Here is a 24,453-nt window from a genome sequence, read left to right as displayed (position 1 = left end):
TCTTTAGAATCTGTAGCCCAGAAACTAAGGTTTGAAACCTTGAGTACATCTCCTCAATAGTTTCATCATCCTTCATCTTGAATAACTCATACTGATGTACAAGCAGGAGAGCCTTTGCTTCTTTGACCTTCTTGCTCCCTTCATAATTTGAACAGAGAGAAGCAAACATAGCTTTAGCAGTGGATTTGTCACTCATCTTCATATACTCTGCTTTGGGTATGGCAGTGACAAGGGCTCCTCTGATAATATGATGCTTCTTGTAAAGTTTCCTCAGTTCTGGAGTATGTTTCTTTCTATCCACAGCAGCTCCTTCTTCATCAAGGACTAAATCACCAACACCATCTTCCAGAATATCCCATAATTCTTCATCCAGGCTCATGATGTAACTGTAAAAATTGGTCTTCCACCAAGAGAACTCTTCAGCATCTCCATTGAACTTTGGAACTTTTCCAACACTGGTTTTCTTACTATCACTATAATCATGTGAGACATGTTTATAGCTAGTATCACTAGGACCAGTAGGAGGAGGAGTAGACATGTTTTTCTCAGATCTTTGACTGTTGCACGGTTAAGTGATACACAACAGACCAAGGCTCTAGATACCAATTGAAGGTGAGAAAAACACAAGAAGGGGGGTTGAATTGTGTTTTGAAAAATTCTTCGTTTCTCCTAAAAACTGAACACACTGATCAGAAGCTAGGTGAGACAGCTTCTGAAGTGATAATCAGAATCTAAATGCAGCGGAATAAAACAGAGAGAGAGAGAAGAAGAACGACACAAAGCAATTATACTGGTTCCTTCCACAATCCGGAAGTAGTCCAGTCCCCCTTGCACTTCCAAGGAGATTTCACTATGAGTAATATCTGATTACAAATGCTCAAGCACACAAGCAAGAGACTTCCTTTGCTCAAGAACACAATCAAGAGACTTCCTGCTCAAGCACAACTGCAAGAGACTTCCTAACTAAACAAAATTACACAGAAAATTGTTTAAGGTTGAACACTTGATATACAATCAGAGGTGCTCACAATACAAATCAGATACAGACTCAATGGACTTAAGAATTTCTAAGATATGACTTTGAGACACAGAAATTCTAAGTGAATGCAGAACAATTTCAGCAGAGGTTTGGTACTTGTGAAAATCTTGTGAGTCTTTCGTTCAGCGTTCTTGCATTACCAAAACTCTAGGTCTTCACTCCTTTATATAGAGGTGTGAAAGAGACGTTGTGAAATTGCCAGCACACCAAAGAGTCGTTATTGAAGCTTGATCTTTCACCAATGATCTTTTGCCTGATTTGGTTGTTGTCCTATGAAGAACCAATTTGAAATCCATTCCTTATCCAAAGGAACATATATGCAGGCGAGACCGTATTCTGGAGCTGTTTTCTTGTCTTGAAGCGTGGACACAAAACAGAGTAGTGGAGAACGTGGTTGTACAATTCGTACAAAGTACAATGTCAACGCTTTCGTCCAAAATGCAAGCACAAGCCTTCAAACACCTTTGAAATGACCGTTGCAAAATTCCACTAATCCTTTGTTTGTGTTTTCGAATCCAATAGACAGTTTTTGCATTGATAATTCTTCAATTCTTGAATCTTTTGCAAATCCAGTTGAGATTCAGCTTCTGGTGAAATAGCTTATGATGAGGCAGCTTCTGATGATGCAGCTTCTGATGATGTGGCTTCTGGACCTCTTGTCTTCAGAAGCACTATTCTTCAGGAGCAGCTTACTTCAGGAGCGCTATTTCTTCAGGAGCAGCTTGACTTCAGGAGCGCTTTGCCTTCAGAATCATCTAAGCTTCATTTTCTTTTGCTCTTTATTTGCTCATTCAGAACCAATGATGATGTAACTTTATAATTATGGTCCTGTACACTTGAACAAAAATTAGCTAGTCCAATTTACAATTTTTAATACCTTGTTATCATCAAAACTCTTTAAGGTTCATTGTTAAACATATTTTGTTCCAACATATATAGGTGAAACGCACCTATATTCTTTTCACTCTTAATAATAATAGTTTTTTCATATCAATATCAAAACATATATTCTTGTTATAATCTTCATCTTCTCAACCTAATCCATATTTCATCCTAGGTACAATCAACTAAATCCATATCAGTTTCAGTTTGATGTACATTAAAATTTTGAGCTAAGTTCCTGAAATGAACAATGAGTTTGTTATTTCTACTATTTTTGTTTGGTTTTGTGACATAATTAAGATCATGTGAACGAGAAAAGAAACACCAAAACATAAGCAAGAACACTATAATATTTTATTAACTTTATCAATACTTTTTATTAGCAACTTTTACTCATACATAAATATTAAAAAAAAAAAAAGGAGTAGGAATGTGAGAGGCTTCTATCAATCACCGAGCATACATACATTATTTAAGATGGCCAAGATAGATGGCATGCATAACTGTTGTCGATACATATTGTATGTTCTTAACTGCATACGAATCCATTAGGCATTTTGCGCCCACACCTGCTGATGAGTGTGTTCAAAGCAATACTATGGTTAATACGAATTACTCCCAATATACTATTTGTCTTTATTGCAGCACAAAGGCAAACAGATGCTTCAAAATTGACAAGACCGTTGATAAGAGAACAACAAGGTTGGTTTTCTGGACGACCAATCACTATATTCACCAAATTCAACAAATTGGCACAAACATGCAAGTTTCCCATAGGACAATTACGTGGTATAGAAGGAGGTGGTGGTGTAATTGGAAGTGACGGAGGTGTGGTAGAAGGTAACTTAGGTGGGGGTGTCATAAGAATTGGTGGTGATACTATCTTAGGTGGGGGTATAGAAGGAGGCAACATAGGTGGTGGTGGTGGCGGCGGCGGTGACGGTGGTGGTGTAGAAGTAAATGGTGGTGTGGTAAAAGGTAACTTAGGTGGGGGTGTCATAAGAATTGGTGGTGATACTACCTTAGGTGGGGGTATAGAAGGAGGCGACATAGGTGCTGGTGGTGGTGGTGGTGGTGATGGCGGCGGTGGTGTCATTAGACGAGGTGGTAGTGTGCTAGGAGTAGGCGGCGCTTTGGTAGGAGCCGTCTTGGATGGAGATGTCAATGACTGAGGTGGAGGTGTAGAAGGAGGCAAAGTTGGAAGTGTGGAAGGAGTTGGTGGTATTGAAGTAGGAGGATTCGTAGGTGGTTGTGTTACTGGACGAGGTGGTTGTCCAGAAGGATTCAGAGTTGGTGGTGGTGTTGTAAGAGTTGGTGGTTTGGCAGGAGTCAACTTAGGTGGTTGTGATGTGGTAGGAGTCGGTGGTGTTATAGGAGTTATCTTAGGTGATGGTACCATTACACGAGGTGGAGGTGTGTGAGGTAGCGTAGGAGGTGGTGTGATAGGAGTAGGTGGCGATGTTGTTGGTGGCATTTTAGGTGTTGGTGCAATTGTTCGAGGTGGGGGCGAATTAGACATGGTTGGTGGTGGTGTGGTAGGTGTAGATGGTGAAATTGTAGGAGGCTTCTTAGGTGGTGGTGTCCTTGAACGAGGTGGTAGTGTGCTAGGAGTAGGCGACGCTTTGGTAGGAGCCGTCTTGGGTGGAGATGTCAATGAATGAGGTGGAGGTGTAGAGGAAGGCAAAGTTGGACGTGTGGAAGGAGTTGGTGGTGATGAAGTAGGAGGATTCTTAGGTGGTTCTGTTACTGGACGAGGTGGTTGTCCAGAAGGATTTAGAGTTGGTGGTGGTGTGGTAAGAGTTGGTGGTTTGGCAGGAGTCATCTTCGGTGGTTGTGATGTAGTAGGAGTCGGTGGTGTTATAGGAGTTATCTTAGGTGATGGTACCATTACACGAGGTGGAGGTGTGTGAGGTAGCGTAGGAGGTGGTGTGATAGGAGTAGTCGGCGATGTTGTTGGTGGCATTTTAGGTGTTTGTGCAATTGTTCGAGGTGGCGGTGAATTAGACATGGTTGGTGGTGGTGTTTTGGGTGTAGATGGTGAAATTGTAGGAGGCTTCTTAGGTGGCGGTGTCATTGGACGAGGTGGTAGTGTGCTAGGAGTAGGCGGCGCTTTGATAGGAACCGTTTTGGGTGGAGGTGTAGAGGGAGGCAAAGTTGGACGTGTGGAAGGAGTTGGTGGTGTTGAAGTAGGAGGATTCTTAGGTGGTTGTGCTACTGGACGAGGTGGTTGTCCAGAAGGATTCAGAGTTGGTGGTGGTGTGGTAAGAGTTGGTGGTTTGGCAGGAGTCATCTTAGGTGGTTGTGGTGTAGTAGGAGTCGGTGGTGTTACAGGATTTATCTTAGGGGACGGTGTCATTGCACGAGGTGGAGGTGTGTGAGGTAGCTTAGGCGGTGGTGTGATAGGAGTAAGCGGCGATGTTGTTGGTGGCATTTTAGGTGTTTGTGCAATTGTTCGAGGTGGTGGTGAATTAGACATGGCTGGTGGTGGTGTTGTAGGTGTAGATGGTGAAATTGTAGGAGGCTTCTTAGGTGGCGGTGTCATTGGACGAGGTGGTAGTGTGCTAGGAGTAGGTGGCGCTTTGATAGGAGCCGTCTTGGGTGGAGGTGTAGAGGGAGGCAAAGTTGGACGTGTGGAAGGAGTTGGTGGTGATGAAGTAGAAGGATTCTTAGGTGGTTCTGTTACTGGACGAGGTGGTTGTCCAGAAGGATTTAGAGTTGGTGGTGGTGTGGTAAGAGTTGGTGGTTTGGCAGGAGTCATCTTCGGTGGTTGTGATGTAGTAGGAGTCGGTGGTGTTATAGGAGTTATCTTAGGTGATGGTACCATTACACGAGGTGGAGGCGTGTGAGGTAGCGTAGGAGGTGGTGTGATAGGAGTAGTCGGCGATGTTGTTGGTGGCATTTTAGGTGTTTGTGCAATTGTTCGAGGTGGCGGTGAATTAGACATGGTTGGTGGTGGTGTTTTGGGTGTAGATGGTGAAATTGTAGGAGGCTTCTTAGGTGGCGGTGTCATTGGACGAGGTGGTAGTGTGCTAGGAGTAGGCGGCGCTTTGATAGGAACCGTTTTGGGTGGAGGTGTAGAGGGAGGAAAAGTTGGACGTGTGGAAGGAGTTGGTGGTGTTGAAGTAGGAGGATTCTTAGGTGGTTGTGCTACTGGACGAGGTGGTTGTCCAGAAGGATTCAGAGTTGGTGGTGGTGTGGTAAGAGTTGGTGGTTTGGCAGGAGTCATCTTAGGTGGTTGTGATGTAGTAGGAGTCGGTGGTGTTATAGGAGTTATCTTAGGGGACGGTGTCATTGCACGAGGTGGAGGTGTGTGAGGTAGCTTAGGCGGTGGTGTGATAGGAGTAAGCGGCGATGTTGTTGGTGGCATTTTAGGTGTTTGTGCAATTGTTCGAGGTGGTGGTGAATTAGACATGGTTGGTGGTGGTGTTGTAGGTGTAGATGGTGAAATTGTAGGAGGCTTCTTATGTGGCGGTGTCATTGGACGAGGTGGTAGTGTGCTAGGAGTAGGTGGCGCTTTGATAGGAGCTGTCTTGGGTGGAGGTGTAGAGGGAGGCAAAGTTGGACGTGTGGAAGTTGGTGGTGTTGAAGTAGGAGGATTCTTAGGTGATTGTGCTACTGGACGAGGTGGTTGTCCAGATGGATTCAGAGTTGGTGGGGGTGTGGTAAGAGTTGGTGGTTTGGCAGGAGTCATCTTAGGTGGTGTTATAGGAGTTATCTTAGGTGATGGTGTCATTCCACGAGGTGGAGGTGTGTGAGGTAGCTTAGGCGGTGGTGTGAATGGAGTAGGCGGCGATGTTGTTGGTGGCATTTTAGGTGTTTGTGCAATTGTTCGAGGTGGCGGTGAATTAGACATGGTTGGTGGTGGTGTGGTAGGTCTAGATGGTGAAATTGTAGGAGGCTTCTTAGGTGGCGGTGTTATTGGACGAGGTGGTAGTGTGCTAGGAGTAGGCGGCGCTTTGATAGGAGCCGTCTTGGGTGGAGATGTCAGTGAATGAGGTGGAGGTGTAAAGGTAGGCAAAGTTGGACGTGTGGAAGGAGTTGGTGGTGTTGAAGTAGGAGGATTCTTAGGTGGTTGTGTTACTGGACGAGGTGGTTGTCTAGAAGGATTCAGAGTTGGGGGTGGTGTGGTAAGAGTTGGTGGTTTGGCAGGAGTCGTCTTAGATGGTTGTGATGTGGTAGGAGTCGGTGGTGTTATAGGAGTTATCTTAGGTGATGGTGTTATTGCACGAGGTGGAGATGTGTGGGGTAGCTTAGGCGGTGGTGTGATAGGAGTAGGCGGCGATGTTGTAGGTGCCATTTTAGGTGTTGGTGCAATTGTTCGAGGTGGCGGTGAATTAGACATTGTTGGTGGTGGTGTGGTAGGTGTAGATGGTGAAATCGTAGGAGGCTTCTTAGGTGGCGGAGTCATTGGACGAGGTGGTTGTGTAGAAGGAGACAAAATAGGTTGTAGTCTTGTAGGAGTAGGCGGCGCTTTTATAGGAGCCTGCTTTGGTGGTGGTGTCATTGAATGTGGTGAAGGTTTAGTGGGAGACAAAGTTGGTGGTAGTTTCGTAGGTGGTGGTGGTGTCCTAAAACGAGGTGGTGGTGGTGGTTTACTACCCGAATGAGCAGAGGCAAGAGTGGAGAAAAAAAGGAAGCTAAGGGATAGCATTATGCTAATAGATGCAGCACCCTTTAACCCCATTTTGCAAACAAATATGCTCAAATTTTGTATTGTGAGGCTTGTTTGTGGTAGATGAATATATTTGGAGGTCTGTGGCAATATTTATAGGCAAAGGAGTAAGTTAACTCCTCTCAATCAATTCTATTAATTCATTTTGCCTAATTAATTAGTTATGAGTTTTGACTTTCAATTGCAACTATACTTGTACTTGTATGTTGCATACTTTGTAGATCTATCCGAGTCTAATATGTACGAGGTCATATTTCTGCTTGAAAACAAGCCAATTTCTAGAATTGATTCCATTCCAAGCCACAATACACCATTAATATACTGCAATATTGCTTATACATATTGAGAATGCTTTTGGAGGTTCTTTACCTGTTTTTCTTTTGGATGCTGAATCATCGGTCTAGAATTGAAATATTAGAGTGTCTAGTTTAGTACTGAAATTGAAATAGTGATTAGTGACCAAAATTTAGAGGGAAACAAAAAAGACAAAATTTGTTTTTAATTTTCTCATTAAGTGTTACTACTACCAAATTTAAAGATTTAGTGTATCTATTTTCCCTATTTTTTATCGATATTACAATATTTTCTATTGTTAGTTAGGCACTATAACAAATTTTTTAATGTACTATAGTTAGTTAATATTTATGTACCTTTAATCTACCTATTTAGCTTTGATTTTTTTTACCATAGATTGCAGTTAGAGTAGGCAATGAACCAAATCAGCACGAATATAATTTAGAACTCTAATATTAACTCGTTAATATTAGTTCATGAATCAAATGAGCTGAATTTGGGTTAAAAATTGAGTTTGTATACTAAATGGCTTGAACTTGAACTATATATAGTTTAATTATATATGTGTGTATGTGTGTGTATATGATAAAATTACTCTTGTGATATAACTATATGTATTTTTTTCTAATTATATTTTCATTTATATTAGGGTATTATGGTTAAATATGATTTTGCTCCTAATAAAAATATCAACTTTTCGTTTTAATTCTCCTAAAAAAAATTTTAAGACTTTTAGTCCCTCAAAAGTTTTCTATTACTAATTTTGGTTCATACTTTTTAGTCAACTCAAGTCTAACCTACATATTTTTTAATAAAAAATTTCAAAAATATGTAGAATATTATAACAATTTCTCACAAGCTTTATTCATTTACATATTATCGTTGGTTGTGACAATATCAATTTGGTTGAGTTTATAGGCAAAAAATAAATAAATTCTATGTACTCAAACTTGACAAAAATTATTATCTTTAACCTTCCTTAAAAAAATTAATTTTAACATTTTACTAAGTAGATTGATTTTAAAGGTTATTAAAAAAAAGTAAAATCATTTTAAATGGAAGACTTAAAAAATTCGTTCTACTAATTTTTAGTTATTTAATTTTTTTCTAAAACTATACTAGTTTTCAAACTTATTTTTAAAATGTTTAAAAATAATTTGCAAAGCTTAGTTCAGTCTAACATATTCTCATCTCTAATATTGAACCTTTTAAGTTTATCATTTATCATATAACTTCAATGAATACTACTATTTATCCCGATTCCCGAGTGATTACAAAGCAATCACAAAGTCTTTCCACCATTGGATTTTCATTTGCTAGAAGAAAAAAAATGATGGGATGAAAAAGCGATTTTTCGCTATAGTTGCAAATTTTTTGCTATAGATAAACTTTCGCTAAAAGTTTTTTTTTTTTTTGATAAGGCTAAAAATCAATAGAAAATCAGGAGAGGCCTGAACCACATACAATGAGAAAAACAGAAAAAACCCCTAAGACAAAAGAGAGGAAAATCAATCCATTTCTAATCTAACAAAAGGCAAACCAAGCTGATCTCTGAAAAGCAAAGAGGAAATAAAAGGAGGAGGACCAGGCCACCATTGAGTGGAGTAAAGAGATAGGCCCTGCCCATTTTTTGCAAGAGCATCTGCAACCATATTCCCTTCTCTGCGAGTATGAAGACAAGAGCAGACAATGGTTTTACAAAAGAGCATACAATTGTGCCACCTGACTCTCATTTGCCAAGGAACCCCAACATCTTTGTTATATGCATTTACCACTTCAATGGAATCAGTTTCCAAACAAATACGTGCCAGGTGCATGGACTGAGCCTTCTCTATGGCCACCATCAGGGCACAGAACTCAGCCTCGAGGGAAGTGGCAGTGCCAATGTTGCTAGCCAGAGCCCCAATAAAGTGGGCATGAGAATCCCTAATCACCACACCAATGGAACCGCAGGGATGAGTACCAAATGAAGAGCCATCACAGTTGAGCTTAAGAACTCCAGCAGAGGGAGGATTCCATGAAATAGCTTGAGCAGGAGTGACCCTTTTGACCTTTAGAGGAATGTTGAACAGTCTAGCCACTTTGTAATCCAGCATAGCAGAGTTGCCCTTAACTAGATGCAAACTATGACTGAGCTTAACTTCAGCAATCATAGAGTTGAAAATGGTGGACATAGCCTGCTTCTTATCATGAAAGTGCCTCTGGTTTCTTTCTATCCATATCAGCCAAATGATGTGAATAATTGCAGATTGGATAATTTGCTGAACCATTTTGCTGCCTATGCCTACAGTGCCCAAAATCAGATGCAAACAACTAGAACAGTTAAGCACAATATCCGTCCCTTTGCCAAGCCAATCCCAAAGAGAGTGAGAAACAGGGCAATCAAAGAAAATGTGCTGTGATGATTCCTCTGCCTGCAAACAGAAGCAGCAAATGGAGACAATATGGCATCCTCTCTTTCTAAGGTTTTCATCCGTGGGGAGCCTACCATGAAGCAACCTCCATGTGATGAAAGACCTAGAAGGAGGAATGTAAGGGGTCCAAAGGACTTTGGCCCAAAACACACCTTGCCCAGTACCAGTAAGGGCTTTGTAGGCAATTTTATTGGTGAGTTCCCCATCATATGCAGATGACCAATACAACCTATCAGGGACGTCCTCTAGAGGCAGAGTGATTTGATGAATTTGATCAACTAAAGCAGGGTCCTTGTGAGCAATAAAATCTGGAATACACCAGTTGCCTTCAATTATACAATCAGATACTTTCATAGACAGGGAGGATGAGAGAGAAGATGGAATGTTCCAATGTGTGACAATGGTGCTGTCAAGCCACCTATCAGTCCAGAAATGTATGTCTTTTCCATTGCCCACTGACCAAGTAGAATGAGACAGAACCATTTGCATTTGTTGTTTCATACCTGGCCATACTGAGGAGGTCAAATAGTGAGTTTTAGGCTGCCCATGTCTAAGGTATCTCTTCCTACAAATATGAGCCCACTGCTCATCAGAATTTAGCATCTGCCAAGTTAAAAATAGCAAAGAGGCCTGATTAATTTTAGCTGGATCTTTGACGGATAGTCCACCTTCACTTCGAGGTTTGCAAACTTTGTACCATGCAACTGTGCACAACTTTCTATTTTCAACATGCCCACTCCACAGAAAGTTTCTCATACTTTTAGCTACCTCCTGAAGAAGGCTGGCAGGCCATTGATATATATGAAAAGAGTATGTCAGCATGCTGGTAATAACAGCATTAATGAGCTGAACCCTCCCCATAATAGTCAAAAGTTTTCCTTTCCAAGTACTGAGTTTATGTTTGATTCTATCCACAATAGGTCTCAAGTGTCTGGCCTTAGGCTTGCCTTTGAATAAAAGAAGACCCAAATATGTGAAGGGAGGGTGCCCCTGACTGAAGCCAGTAATGCTAGCAATGGTATGACTTCTGGACAAAGAAAGAGTCCCAGTGTAGAATTTGCTTTTCTGAGCATTAATCATTTGCCCTGAATACTGGCCATAAAGCTCAAAGAGTTGCATAATATTCCTAACATTAGCCAAAGTTCCTCTGCAAAAAATCAGAATGTCATCTGCATATAAGCAGTGACTGGGGATGAAGTGTGATCTGGTGGCAGTCATCTGAGTCAGTCTTCCATCCAGCACCAGGGCTTCCAGGCCTCTACTAATGACTTCTTCAGCAATACAAAAGAGAAGGGGTGAGAGGGGATCTCCCTGTCTCACACCTCTAGTACAAGTAAAAAAACCAACAGATTTGCCATTAATATTGATAGACATTTTGGCTGATTGCAGAATGGTGAGAATCCAGTCATTGAAAACCTGGCTGAAGCCAAAACACTTAAGAACATGAAGCAAAAACATCCAATTGACAGTATCAAAAGCCTTCCTGACATCAATTTTCAAGGCTAAATTTCCTCCATATGCTTTCTTGTGCAACAAGTTGACTGCTTCAGAGGCAGTCATAATACAATCATGGATGTGTCTTCCAGGTATGAAGCCCCTTTGTTGGGGTGAGATGATCTTGGAAGCTATGGTTCCCAGCCTATCAGCTAGAATCTTAGTAATGATTTTAAATTGAAAATTCGCCAAAGCAATTGGCCTGAAGTTATCCAATTTATCAGCACCAGGAATTTTGGGAAGAAGAATGAGCAAATTGGAATTTAAGTTGGGCATGATGTAGTTGTGCTGAAAGAAGTACTGAGTAGAGTTCACAACATCAGAACCAATTATATGCCAGTAACAATGATAGAAATGACCAGGATACCCATCTGGTCCAGGTGCAGCATCACCACTCAGATCAAACACAGCCTGCTTAATCTCCTCAGCTGAAGGCAGAGCAATGAGCATAACATTATCTTCAGAAGTAACACTATTAGGGATGTACCTGTCAGGAAGGTGATTTTCTATGTATTCTGAATGGGCAGAGAAAATATTGGTGAAATAATGTAGCACATGAGCTTCAATTTCTTCTGTAGTGCTGAGAGTCTCATCCCCACTTTTTAATAAGCAAATGTGGTTCTGAGCCTCTCTAATTTTGGTGGATCTATGAAAGAAAGCAGTGTTCCTATCGCCATCCAGAAACCTAGCTTGCTTGTTCTTGTCTTGCCAAAAGCTGTTTAAAAGTGTTAAAGCCTGACTATAATTAGTCAGACAAGCAAGTTCATTCTGTGACCTTTCCACACTGTACCCCAGCTGATCAATGGCCAGTTGAGCCTCACAAAGTTGTTGTTGGGCCAAATGAACTCTTTGGTGGAAATTGCCTACCACTGTTTTATTCCACAACTGAAGTTTGGGCTTCAGACTTTTCAATTTGTAATGCAAGATGTGCATAGGAGTTCCTTGAATAACCGCAGACCAATGGGCAGAAATGAGACTTTCACAACTGTCAAAAGTGGTCCATGATTTGAAGAATTTGAATCTGGGGATGTTGGTGATAGGGGGGTCTTGTGAAGAGTTAGCAGAAGTGGAAAGTGATCAGAGCAAGTTCTAGAAAGAGTGTTGCAGCTAAGGACACTCCAGTAGTCAACCCACCTATCATTGCATATAACCCTATCTAGTCTTTGGGCAATGAAAGCACTCCCCTCTCTTTTGTTAATCCATGTGTACTTGGCACCCTTAGTTTCAAGATGGATTAAAGAGTGCAGATTAGTCCAGCTTGAGAATTCATTGCAAGCTAGATGAAGAGGAGATCTCCCACCAAGCTTCTCATGAGCACCCAATATAGAGTTAAAGTCACCCATAAACATCCAGGGCCCTTCATAATCACGTAGCAGGGTGGAGAGAGACAGCCATAGAGTTCTTCTTTTAAGATAGCAGGTAGAGGCATATACAACAGCTATGTATATAGAGACCCCTTCATCAGTGTAGGTAAAGGCTATGCACTGAGATTCATTGAGCAAAATCGTAATGCTGTGTTGATTAGTCCAGAGACACCAGATAGTAGGGGTACTGGTTGTATTGTTGAGCACATGGTTATGAAGTTGAAGTCTCTTCCAGTACCAGGAAGGAATGGAAGTGAAAGAAATTAAAGGTTCAGCTAAAAACAGAAAATTTGGTTTGTGATTTTTTATCATATGAAATAAATGAAGTTGAGTTTCCATGTTCCCAACTCCCCTTATATTCCAAAAAATACATTTCATTGTGAAATATGAGTTTTGGTTTGAGTCCTGCTACCAGTTTGGAATCTGGTGTTGACTGGTTCCTTATCCTGCTTAGTGAGATTGTAATGTGCCTGATCACCAGATGAGTTGTTTGGGCTCTTCTGTTTTCTAGGCCTGCCTCTTTTGGATTTTTTGGCTTTGTCATATGCTGAATCCAGGTATTGAGTCACATCTGAATATTGGGAACTGGCTTTATGGGCTTCAGTGTCAGTTTCATGATCAAATGTGCTGTCAGTGGCATCAGTGTCCTCCTCTCCCCAGAATCTACTCAACACCTTGGCATCTTTCAAACATGCAACCGATAAATTTCTAGAGCCACCAGTGAAGTGCACCTTTTTCTTATCTTTCCCTAAGACCTCATCTTGGGTAGTAATTGGAGTAATGATGGGCTGCAGAGTGTTAGGATGCTCAGATAAAGGATCCCTAGCCTCACCAAATGACACAGAAGTAGCCTTGGGGAATGACATCCTCCCAATGTTGCTACTCTGAACTAGAGAAGAGGGACATGTGATGGGGAAAGTCTGCCTCCCATCAACAGGTCCCAAAAGAGGGTTTGAACTCAGAACAGCAATTTCCGAGTGTCCATTTATCAAATCACCAGGAATCTCTAAAGTTGTGTTATGAGTCAAAGTCTCCTTCCCTAGGGAATTGTCTGCCACAATTGGATTTTTATCAATTTGCATATCCAGTAATGTGGGGGAAAATTCCTCATCATTTGGATCAGCCTCCCCTGTGACCTGCTCAGAGCTACCTTCAAGCAGTTCAAATGAGTTGTGAAGAGTTAGGTTCCTGTCTTCATTGTTCTGACTCTGATTGTTAATCTGAATTTCAGTGTTGTGTGCTTCAATTGTATTGCTATCAGGAGCTAAGATGTCACCCTTTTCAAAATCATCTGCTAAAACAAAAGGAGCTTCTTGAGTGTCAGCATGGGCAGGGGCATTAGCAGACTTATGAACCACTGCTGCAATAGGAGGGTTGGTCTGGCCCCCTACAACACCTACATTAACAGGAGGCTTAGCATTATGCTTATGAAACAAGCCAGATTTGGGTTGAGCCCTGTGGTTCACTTGGTTAACTTTCTTAGTATCTTGAACATTGGTATCAATATGCATTTTGGAACAAGCTTGAATACTATGTCCAATATTCTTGCAATGAGGACAAAATAGAGGGTATTTTTCATACTGAACCATAATGGTCAACGCATGCCCTTCCCTCTCCACTATCACAGAGTCAAACATCTTTTCGCTCATATCAACATCAATAAGAACTCTGGCAAATAATCCAAAGCGTCTACTTTGAGTTGCTTCATCAATGGTAAGGGGTGTACCTAACCCAGAGGCAATTTCAAAAATTGTTTGCTTGCCCCAATATTCTTGAGGCAGCTGCATAAGTCTCACCCAGACCTGAGCGTGTGTTTGAGCTTGAGCGTTGGGTTTGAAGTCCTTTGTCCAACGGTAGAAACGCAAGAGTCCAGGTTTTAGATTCACAACACCCAAGGCCCAAATTTGATTCAAATCCTCAACTGAATTGAAATTAAACTCAAAGAAGCCCTTACCAAGCGGAATCAATCGCCAATTTTGCAATTGGGGCCATAGATTGCTGAGCTTCGCTTTCAATGCCTGTGCTGTTAGAGGAGTATCCCCTTTGTGTAGAGTCAAACGACCATGGAGATTGCATTGACAAGCAGCTAGTCCAGATTCGTATGCAGCTTGTGTGATTTTGACTCGTACTGAAGTTCCCATAACCACCTTGGAGGGCAATTGAAAGCTTTCGACGGAAACAGCGCCGGTGAGAGCTTGGGCAAAGGATTTGCTAGTTTCCAAGGATTTTGCCGCCATCGTATCTGGCTGTTTCATCACCGTCGTATCGGACAGCTTAGACCCCGACGAGTCAAAAGCTGCCATAAACGGCCAAGGACACGCCATGGAAGGCGATGAAGAAGCTTCGCCGGAGAAGAAGCTTCGTGGAAAGGAACAGCTCCAAGAAGATTGGAGATGGAGGAAAACCGAAAAACAACTCTGTAGAAGAGAGAGGAGGAGCCAACCACCGCGGAGGGGTGAGAGAAATAATGAAAAAAGGAGGAAAATCCTTGCCGGAACTTGGCCGGAAAGTTGTTTGTTCGCCGGAAAGAAACAGTTACGGCGGAAAGTTCTTCCGAAACATACAAAATCACAAATTGACTTTCGCTAAAAGTAGCATTACGCAACTTCAAATTGATTTCTAGATTATAATTTTTTTTCATAAACTCTCCTATTCATCTTCTTCATCGGAAGAATAATTAATTGTAATTGACAACCTTGTTCCGGTCCTATTTATAAGAAAAATTTGGATAATAAAAGTTGATGTATCTGGTTAAAAATTCAGTCCAAATACATCAACTTTTTGTTGACTCAACTTTCTCTTATAAATAGGACCGAAGGAGCTAGAGAGTATAAAATAGAGACTTAAGAATCACAATATTTTATTTGTAGTACACCTTTAATACAATCGAGCTGATGAAGATGTATAATCTTCCATCTAAATAAAGTACAATAGTGAAGGTGTGAGAATTCAAGAATATGGCAAGCAACCACCAAATAATTACATATAAAAAAAAAAACATAATAAAAATAACGCAAACATATACTAGGAGATTAAGCCTGAAATAATCATCAGTCGGGTTTACTTACTTCAGGCTAAACTCCAAATTTCCATAGTTCATTTTCAGAAACCGCATGGTTAAGACACACGCAAATAACAAACACAAATAAACATGTGAGAATATGAGTACACAAAATATATGACATCAACACATGAAATTGTGGATATGGTGCAAATGAATTGATTTTCTAAGTGCACTTGAAACCAGAGTTGTTCCTTCCACAATTGTTGAGAATGACACTCAAGGAAATAGGAACATCAAGATGGAGACCAAGGACATTAGCTTTAAGGGCAGTGCAAAGGCAAGCAGCAGCTTCAAGATCAGCAAGACCTTGAATGAGTGAGCAACAAGGGAGTGTTGGTGGGGACCCTAATTTAACTTTGACCAAGTTCAACACTTTTGCACACACACCTAACTTAAGTGCATTTATAGGACATGTACCCTTTGGAGAAGGGTCATATATTGGGTCTGGGATTGGAACTGGGATTTCAGGGACATAGTTGCAATTCACCATAGTGAAAAAAATAATATTGAGACATAAGAAAAATGCAACATTAACCTTATAAGCCATTTCACAAAGGTTGCTAATAGTTTGTGAATAGTGTCTTATAGATTAGTACTTAGTATTTATTTGAATGATGAAAAATTAGAGAGTTTAGAGGGGATTTATATGTGTAAGGATTATGTAATGTTAATTATAAATAATTATGTTAGGAATACCCGTGAACAAATAATGTGATTATAATTGAGATTTTAGATGCTTAAATCAAGGTGGCACCCTGGCAAGGCAACACGGAATTCATATGATAGTTGCGTGAAATTTTGTTGTTTATAATAAAAAATCAATGTAGCATCAAATGTGTATAGTGGTTTTTTGAAAATAATTGGATGGTATTGACATAAATAATTTTTATAAAATGAACGTATGTTAAAAGTAGTACAAGAATACATCGATCTATGTATAAATAAATCATAGTTTAAAAATTTAAGCAAAGTTAATTAATCACATAAATCAAAATGAAACTAGCTGGACCACTATCATATATTCATATGAGAACAAAGCAGCCAGAGTGACCATAGCACTCAATGCCAAATTAATAGTTGAAAGATCTTAAGTTTTTTGACCCTCATTGATATACTATGCATAAGTTATGTATGAACTGGCTTGTGCTCGATAATTGAGTTTTTTTCACAAGGCTTTTAGTATTGGGCATTTTATTTCTTATAGATGAAATGATGAATAACTAATAAAACCTATACACATAAGTGGAGGATTGGAATTCGAAATCTGATACATCTTACTTGACAATTTCAATACTTTTATCGGTTAAGATATGACTTGTGGACTCTTGCTTCTTTTTTTTTTCTTTACGAATTGTGGACTCTTTTCAGTATTTATAATTTTGTGATTAGAAATATATTTTTATATGTCCACTTCTTACCCACACCTAGTTTTAAAATTTGATTAATACTTGTTTATTTTATTTTTTTTACTATCATTCAATTTTGTTTAAAAAAAATGTATTTAAAAAAACTCCAATTTGATTCTACGGAACAAAAAATGCATTTCTTATTTGGATTTTCCAAAATAAAAAATAATTTAATTAGTATATTATGTTCCCGTAAAATAATTATAGATTGACAGAACATATTAATTAAACTCAACAAAAAATCACTTCTATAAAATTAAAATTTGTGTTTTACAAAACAAGAAATAACTCCCAATCAAGTTTGATGGAGCATTACTTTCAAAAAGTTGATTGTATGAAACTCAACTTTAAATTTTACAGAAATGATTTTTATTTTACTTTTTAAATTAATTTTAGAGGTGTTTTGTCCATTTGTCAGAATATTAGGTGAAAGTAACAAAAATATTATCCTTAAACATGCTCTGGCTTACTCAACATTTTACATCCAAACTTACATGTCTCTTAAAGAACTATCAAGCAGAGTGGGGGAGCTTTAGGCAAAAGTTTTAGGAGACTCAAGTTTTTCTTTTTTGACGAAAAAAAAAAAGGAGGGTAGTATTATAAAATTTAATAATCAAGTTATTCTAACCTTTAACTTCACTTGATAACATCCTAACTCATTTTCTCTTTAAAAAAAAAAAAATCCCTAACTCGTTTACTCTATCTTCTAACCATTGTTACCGATCTTGGACCTTATATACATTGAACCCTTAATAATAGCAAATTTTCTAAAGTGACATTCTCGGATTATGAAATCAGAAATATTTTAGAGTGTTGAAGCATATTTTTAACATGTTTTTACACTATATGAATTCTATAATCCAAAATGTTACATGGTTTGCAAGAAGCTAGAAGAGTGTGAGAATAATTCTCATTTTCTAATGAATGAGTGAGGGTGAGACCTAAGACAATAGTCTGATTGTGATAAAGATACCTAGATCAGAGGAAGCAATTTCTATTCTTTCATATGTCCTTCATTTCAAACTAAGTCAGCAACTTCTCCTTCAGACCAACTTTTTTAACATCAAGTTGTGGGGTAACTTTCAACAAAGTGTATTGTCATGGAAAGAAAAATAATGATCGATTTCATTTTATTTCTTCTAGTGAAATCATCTTGTAATCCCTTTTTAATTGAACTAATGCACTCCTTGCTTTGTTCATGATTTGTTCTCAGTTTTCATCTTTTATAAGGCTTCATTGTACTCATTTAGGAGTTCTGAAAAAAAAATGACTGGTTCAGTCACACAAAAATAAAGAACCAATGATTGAAATAAACCTTAAGAAACACACATACATGATACTGAGACATAAGTAAATATCTATTGTGCAAATATTCACTTTGATTCTTTCTGCAGATGGATTTGGTTCTTTCTGCAAACAATTGGCCTAACTCACAAAACTGACCAATTCAGTAAAAAAATTGGTACAAGAACATGCAAAATTTAGGATGGCATATTATCTAAAAATGTTGCTCATTAAGGTATTTCGAAAGAAAAACAAAAGTAATAATGAGTACTGAAAATTTTACATAGGCCATATTTATGATTATCAAATTTCACCCTGCTCCTTTTCTTCCCTTATGGAAACATTGTTGGTATTGCTCAATGCATTTCCATTTCTCTCCAAGGACCCATTTCTATACAGATTGTCCAATTCGTCAAAGTAAGGGCAAGTTTTGCTATTAACAGGCCGTTTCTTGCCGCTCCCAACTGTCCTCCTATAGTACTTATTGATGTTTTCCCATTTCTCCTTGCACTTCTTCGCAGAACGAGTGTATCCCATGCCCTGCAATGCTCCAGCTATCTCCTCCCATATTGATCCTTTCGATCCCATATGACCGAACTTGTGTTCCAATGCGGTTCTTACTGCTATGAGCGCTTGTACTTCAACATCTGGCCATCTACTGTTACTTGGATCGCCGCTGTTGAAATGTTTTTTGTTATTGCTCACCTCAGCCGGCCCCACGTACTGGATTAAGGCTAGGCTGTTGGTGTTGTTGTTCACCTCAGCCGACCCCACGTTGTGGGTCAAGGGTGGGCTGTTGTTGTTGTTGTTGTTGTTCACCTCAACTTCATCCTCTTCTCTTATTCCGCTTCCTTCTGCTGGTGGAGGAATCTGAATTTCATAACCCAATAGTTTCTGAATCAGCGATATGAGGGCTAAACTACGAGACCTCTCAGCCGCTCTAGCTTCTTCGTCCTGCTTAATTCTCTCCATCTCCTCGCGCTTCCATGCTTCTTCTCTCTTTATCCTTTCCTTTTCCATCCTCTCAATCATTTCCACCAATTCTTTATGCATCTGCTCTTGCTTTTCCGTCATCCTCTTTACCAAATTTGCTGCAAAATCTTCCAGCTTTCTCGAACTCTTTCTCCTTCTCTTTCTTGAGCTGAATTCTTTAGTTCTAGCAGATGAATTGCCCACATCATCCGAAGATGAGCTGAAATGATGAAAACACAAATTCGAATCATTATCGTAAAAGGAAATATTCCATCAAACCTTATGTTTAACCCCAAAATAAATGGATAATAGTTCCGTTCGATATATCCTTTATCCAAAGTAGATTTATCCAATGTTGTCAATAGCACATAGCAGAAAAGAACAGTTTAGTCAAATTCAACTACACTACCATGCAATAGCGACTATTTGACGACCCTTTACTAAATAGCAGAAGAATAGTGATTTATTCAAATTCAACGCTGCTATTCGACAACACTGGATTTATTACCTAATGAACTATTATATATGCTACATAAAAACTTGGATCCTGCAAATAAAACATAGCTAGTTAGATCTGAAACCCCCGCCATCAGGAAAGTCTACAAATTATACATTTACTGCAGTCAAATCAATCTAAACCCTCAAACCATTTAATATTGATCCAACAGTTTGAATTGTTTGACTAACATAAATGCCGGATTCCACAACGATCGAAAATGCAAATCCAAACTACAATACCTTGTATGATTCTTTTTTCTTCACTAACACACCACCATAAAACAACATTTACCATCATACAAAGTACTGTAACCAATTTGCATGTTTGTAACACAACATGAAAATTGACAAAATTTATCCACTCTTATCTCATCAAGATACAGTAAAATAAACACAATTATCTGCTAAAAATCACTTTTTTCTAGCTTTTTTGAAACGTGCTTAATTGAACAAACATAACAAACTCAAATTGAATTAAAAAAAAAATGAAAAATAACAGAGAGAGAGAACTAAAACTAAACCTAATTGTTTAACCATTTTCAACCAAAATAAAAAAGATAAAAAGATAAAAACTTTATGAATTTAAAAGTAAAAACTTTGGGGAATTAGTCACTTTAGTCCCTGAATGGGAGAGGATTCGTCACTTTAGTCCCTGAATGAAGAGAAATTGCAAAACAGTCCCTGCATGGTCAATTTCAGGGACTAAAGTGACTAACGGAGTCTACATTCAGGGACTAAATTGACTAACGAAATTTGCATTCAGGGACTAAATTGACTAACAAAGTCTACATTCAGGGACTATTTTGCAATTTATCTGCATTCAGGGACTAAAGTGACGAATCCCTTCCGATTCAGGGACTAAAGTGACTAATTCCCCTAAAAACTTTACAAGCTAAGGGATAAAAGAAGAACTTACCCGGGTTTTTGACAAAGGGGCAAAGAAGAATGACCCGACCCGGATCGAGACGGGTCCTCGACCTTTATGGAAGGTGGTAGAGGGGTGTGGTGAGAAGGGAAACCAGGAGGAGGAGGAGGAGGAGGAGGGATGGACCTGATGGGGATGAGTTTTTGGGGATTGTGGTGGTTGGAGAGGAGGCCGGCGGCGAAGATAAGGTCGCCGGAGTCGGGAAATGGAGCAACATGGTCGGAGGCGAGGAGGTTCATGCTGTCCATGGTGTGTGGTAATGGTAAAAATGAAACAAACGGCGGCGTGAGGGTTACTGCCTTACTGGTTACTGGCTGGTAAGAAAATAATGTGTAGGTTTTATACTTCTACTATACTATAGTGTAAAAACTTTGGGATAAATTGCCCTTCAAAAAAATTAAAATTAAATATACTTTCTTTTATTAAATATATCTATCTATTCATTTTTATCATTTGTTTTTTAATTGGTTTTAGTCCTTTATCTTATTGTTGTTTGTGATTATGTTGTCTAAGTGTGTCGTTGTTTTATTTATCGTTTTGATATGATTTGTTTGATTTTTTGTCTTGTGATATTTATTTTGTTTAGATTCACAAATTAACTTTGACCGATTTCTAATTTTATCAATGACTTGATATTCGATGTTACAATTTGGAGGAATGAGTATTTCGGTCAATTTGCTTTTTTTTTTCACATTATTGTTGGCATTTGTGTTATTAACTTGAATGTTTTGAGTTTGTTTGTAGATTTATCATCTTTTTATTTTTAATAATGTTTTTTTAACAAGCCAAAATGGATTATATTACTAACAACACAAGTGATTCATCTCGTACAAGGCGTGTAAAAGAGAACCACCCGAAAATTATTACAATGTCAAGTCACTTGTGCCTCAATAGATAGCACGATGAAAACCAAAAAAATCATTTTAATAATAATGTTGTATTTGTGCTTCATGTACTTTATCAATTTAAATGAATGAATATCATATTTTTATTAAAAAAATCTTCAATATTAAACATTAGTCATTCTATTATCCAACATTACATATCAAATCTTCAGTATTAAACGACTATTATTTAGTGACGGATGGAGTACTAACATATTAAAACATTTACATATAATAACAATAACATTTTATTATTTTAAGACAATGCTGAGTAAACCAAATACATGATATAGTGCAACTTTGGGTTCAAATTTAAATTCACTCATTTAAAATTTAAATGAGGCAAATGTGATTTTTTCATAAGATTTTTTTAAGCTCGAAAAACTCTTAAATTAGATGCCCATTCATCAAGAGTTTTTATTTTTTTAAAGACCCATTCATCAAAAGCTGAATGTTGTTGTCGTATTTTTTATGCAAAGATGGGAGTGTGGATGATGAAGAAAAAAAACAATTTCAATCAGATAGTCAATTGATCTCATTTGTTCAGAGTAAATAGTCTACTTTGTCTTTGAATTTGCAATGACCAATCAATTTCATCCTCCAATTTGTTGAAATAGTCAATTGGTCCTTGAATTGTCAAATGCCAATGAATTTCATCCCTCCATCAAGTTGGGGTGTTAATGGTGTTGACGTGGACCGTTAACCATTCACGTGGCTTGCCATGTCATATGCCCCACAGCCAGAGCCTAATATGATCGAAAGTGAACAAAATTTCCAAGGACGAAATCCAAATTTTTCCTTCTCTCATCTACAGTCCAAAATCCCCAAAAAAATTTCCATTAATTAACAACCATTTCTTCCCCAATTCTAAAAACTTGAAACCCTAATTTGTTTTTCTCCCAATTATAATCCAAAATCCCCAAAATTTCTTTAATCAAAATTGTTCATATTGAAACCGAAATAATGGGTATTGGTCGTAGGGGTAAAATTTGCTTGTTTGAATTTTTTAACATGTTATTGTACTGTACTAGGCGTGTGTAACACCCTCAATGAAAAGAGGTTGAAGATGAATGTAATGTTTCTATCATAATAATACCAGCAAATTACTCCCTGCATTATTTTGAAAACATCAAATCAATCTTTACATTATATGAAAAACTATCAAATATGTCCTTAAATTATATAAACAGATATCAAATTGATCATTGGTTCATATATGTTCAGAACAAAGTAAAAAGTAAACAGGCACAATTGGAGAGCATAATATTTAACATGTTTCATAATTTAGTCATTGCACTACAAGTGCAGAAATCTGAAAAACCCTTTTGCTTCCTTTATTACCGTAAAAATCAAAGAGTCGTTAAGTATCACCTTATATTTAGTCTTGAATAGATCAAATATTCGTCCATGCTTGAACTTAGGATAAGATTTTCTCAACCATCTTAACCACCCATTTCCTATTAGCTTGTTTAAGCTGAAATTTTTTTTCTCTTTTCATTCCTTCTACAAGATATTAACTAGTTGCACTTATCATACTTGCAAACGTCCCACACTGGGTTGCTTTTGAATATGTAATATTTATGTAGTTTTAGTGCAATGACTAAATTATGCCACATGTTAAATATTATGCACTCCAATTGTGTCTATTTACTTTTTACTTTGTTCTGAACATATATGAACCAAGGATCAATTTGATATTTGTTTATATAATTTAAGGATTTATTTGATAGTTTTTCATATAATGTAGGGATCAATTTGATGTTTTCAAAATAATTCAGGGACAAATTTTCTGGTATTATTATGACAGAAGGTTACATTCATCTTCAACCTCTTTTCATTGAGAGTGTTATACACACCTAGTACAATACAATCATGTTAAAAAAAAATTCAAACAAGCAATTTTTGCCCATATGACCAGCACCCATCATTTCAGATTCAATGTGAACAATTTTGATTGAAGAAATTTTAGGGATTTTGGATTATAAATGGGAGCAAAACAAATTAGGGTTTCAATTCTTTAGAATTGGGGAAGAAATGATTGTTAATTAATGGCAGAAATTTTGGGGATTTTGGGCTGCAAATGAGAGATTGAAAAATTAGGGTTCCAAGTTTATAGAACGGGAAGAAAGAGCCGTTGTGAAACGGCCATGAAAAAGGCAATGATTTTATGGATTTCAATAAAATTCTTCCTTGAAAATTATGTTCACTTTCGATCATATTAGTCCCTAGTTGTGTGGCATATGACATGGCAAGCCACGTGAGTCGTTAACGACCCATGTCAACACTGTTAACACCCCAACTTGACGGAGGGACGAAATTACTTGACATTTGACAAATTCAAAGACTGATTGGCTATTTTGACAAATTGGGGGACGAAATTAATTGTTCATTGCAAATTCAGGGATGAAGTTGACTATTCACTCAATTTGTTGAAGTTGTTTGTAGTTTGTTTCTAGTCTCACATTGCTCAGGTTCCCGCATTGTTGAGTGTATAAATATGCTTAAGTACCCTTATCTTTTGAGCTAACTTTTGGGATGAGATCTAAGCCTAATTAACATGGTATTGGAGCCGTGTTCAAGATTGCAATGTGAGAATTAGACATAGGCCCTGGCTAGGTGTGAGGGTGAGTGTTGAAGTTGTTTGTACTTTGTTTTTAGTCCCACATTACTCAGGTTTATGGGTTCTCAAGTGTATAAATATGTTTAAATACCCTCGTCATTTGAGCTAGTTTTTGGGATGAGATCCAATCATATTTAAAGGAGAAGTTAGGAACCATTAAAAAACAATTCCAATCAAATTCGACGAGTACACATGGAAGCATACTTGAAACTCCATGCACTTAACGTAACATGGCAGCACTGTTAACGGCGAGAACAGAGAATAAATTGATTGACATTTATAAAATTCAGGGACGTGTTGACTATTTAAAAAAAGATTAGAGAATGTAGTTGATAGGTCCAAATAAATTTATCTACGAAAAAAATTTTTCATTCAATAAAAAGGCTAAATTACACAGAGGTTCTTTAAGTTTAAGGGTCGTAACAGATTAATCTTTTAAATTATTTTGGTCACACATTAGTCCTTCAAGTTTATAAACGTTTTTAATTTAGTTTTTTTGTTAATTAAATATTACAAAAACAATGATGTGGCAAAATGATTAAATTGAAAATGCTTACAAACTTAAAAGAACTTATGTATGATCAAAGTAACTTAAAAACTAATTTGTTGTAAATCTCAAACTTAAAAAACTTATGTATAAT

At 38.0% G+C, this 24,453-nt stretch overlaps 2 protein-coding genes and 1 pseudogene across 2 annotated transcripts; all 3 read right to left on the bottom strand.

Moving 5' to 3' along the window:
- Positions 1-2,253: 2,253 nt before the first annotated feature.
- LOC146944797 (uncharacterized) lies at positions 2,254-6,649 on the bottom strand. The gene has a single exon (XM_085743132.1). The coding sequence runs from the start codon at positions 6,603-6,605 to the stop codon at positions 2,451-2,453; it is 4,155 nt and encodes a 1,384-aa protein (XP_085599258.1). The 5' UTR covers positions 6,606-6,649; the 3' UTR covers positions 2,254-2,450.
- Positions 6,650-15,159: 8,510 nt separating this feature from the next.
- Positions 15,160-15,839, bottom strand: LOC146944796 (putative lipid-binding protein AIR1B pseudogene; annotated as a pseudogene).
- A 2,151-nt stretch (positions 15,840-17,990) lies between these two features.
- On the bottom strand, positions 17,991-20,620 carry LOC146944795 (trihelix transcription factor GTL1-like). Its single transcript, XM_085743148.1, has 2 exons — positions 20,300-20,620; positions 17,991-19,105 (listed from the first exon to the last, which is right to left on the bottom strand). Exons 1-2 carry the CDS (start codon positions 20,554-20,556, stop codon positions 18,217-18,219), a joined length of 1,146 nt encoding a protein of 381 aa, XP_085599274.1. The 5' UTR covers positions 20,557-20,620; the 3' UTR covers positions 17,991-18,216.
- Positions 20,621-24,453: the final 3,833 nt, after the last annotated feature.

Source organism: Medicago sativa, chromosome 2 (assembly GCF_051527215.1).
Source record: "Medicago sativa cultivar Bolivia chromosome 2, Bolivia_mono, whole genome shotgun sequence".
NCBI lineage: Eukaryota > Viridiplantae > Streptophyta > Magnoliopsida > Fabales > Fabaceae > Medicago > Medicago sativa.
The sequence above is the reverse complement of the archived record's forward strand: the minus strand, read 5'-3'. Positions and strand labels throughout refer to the sequence as shown.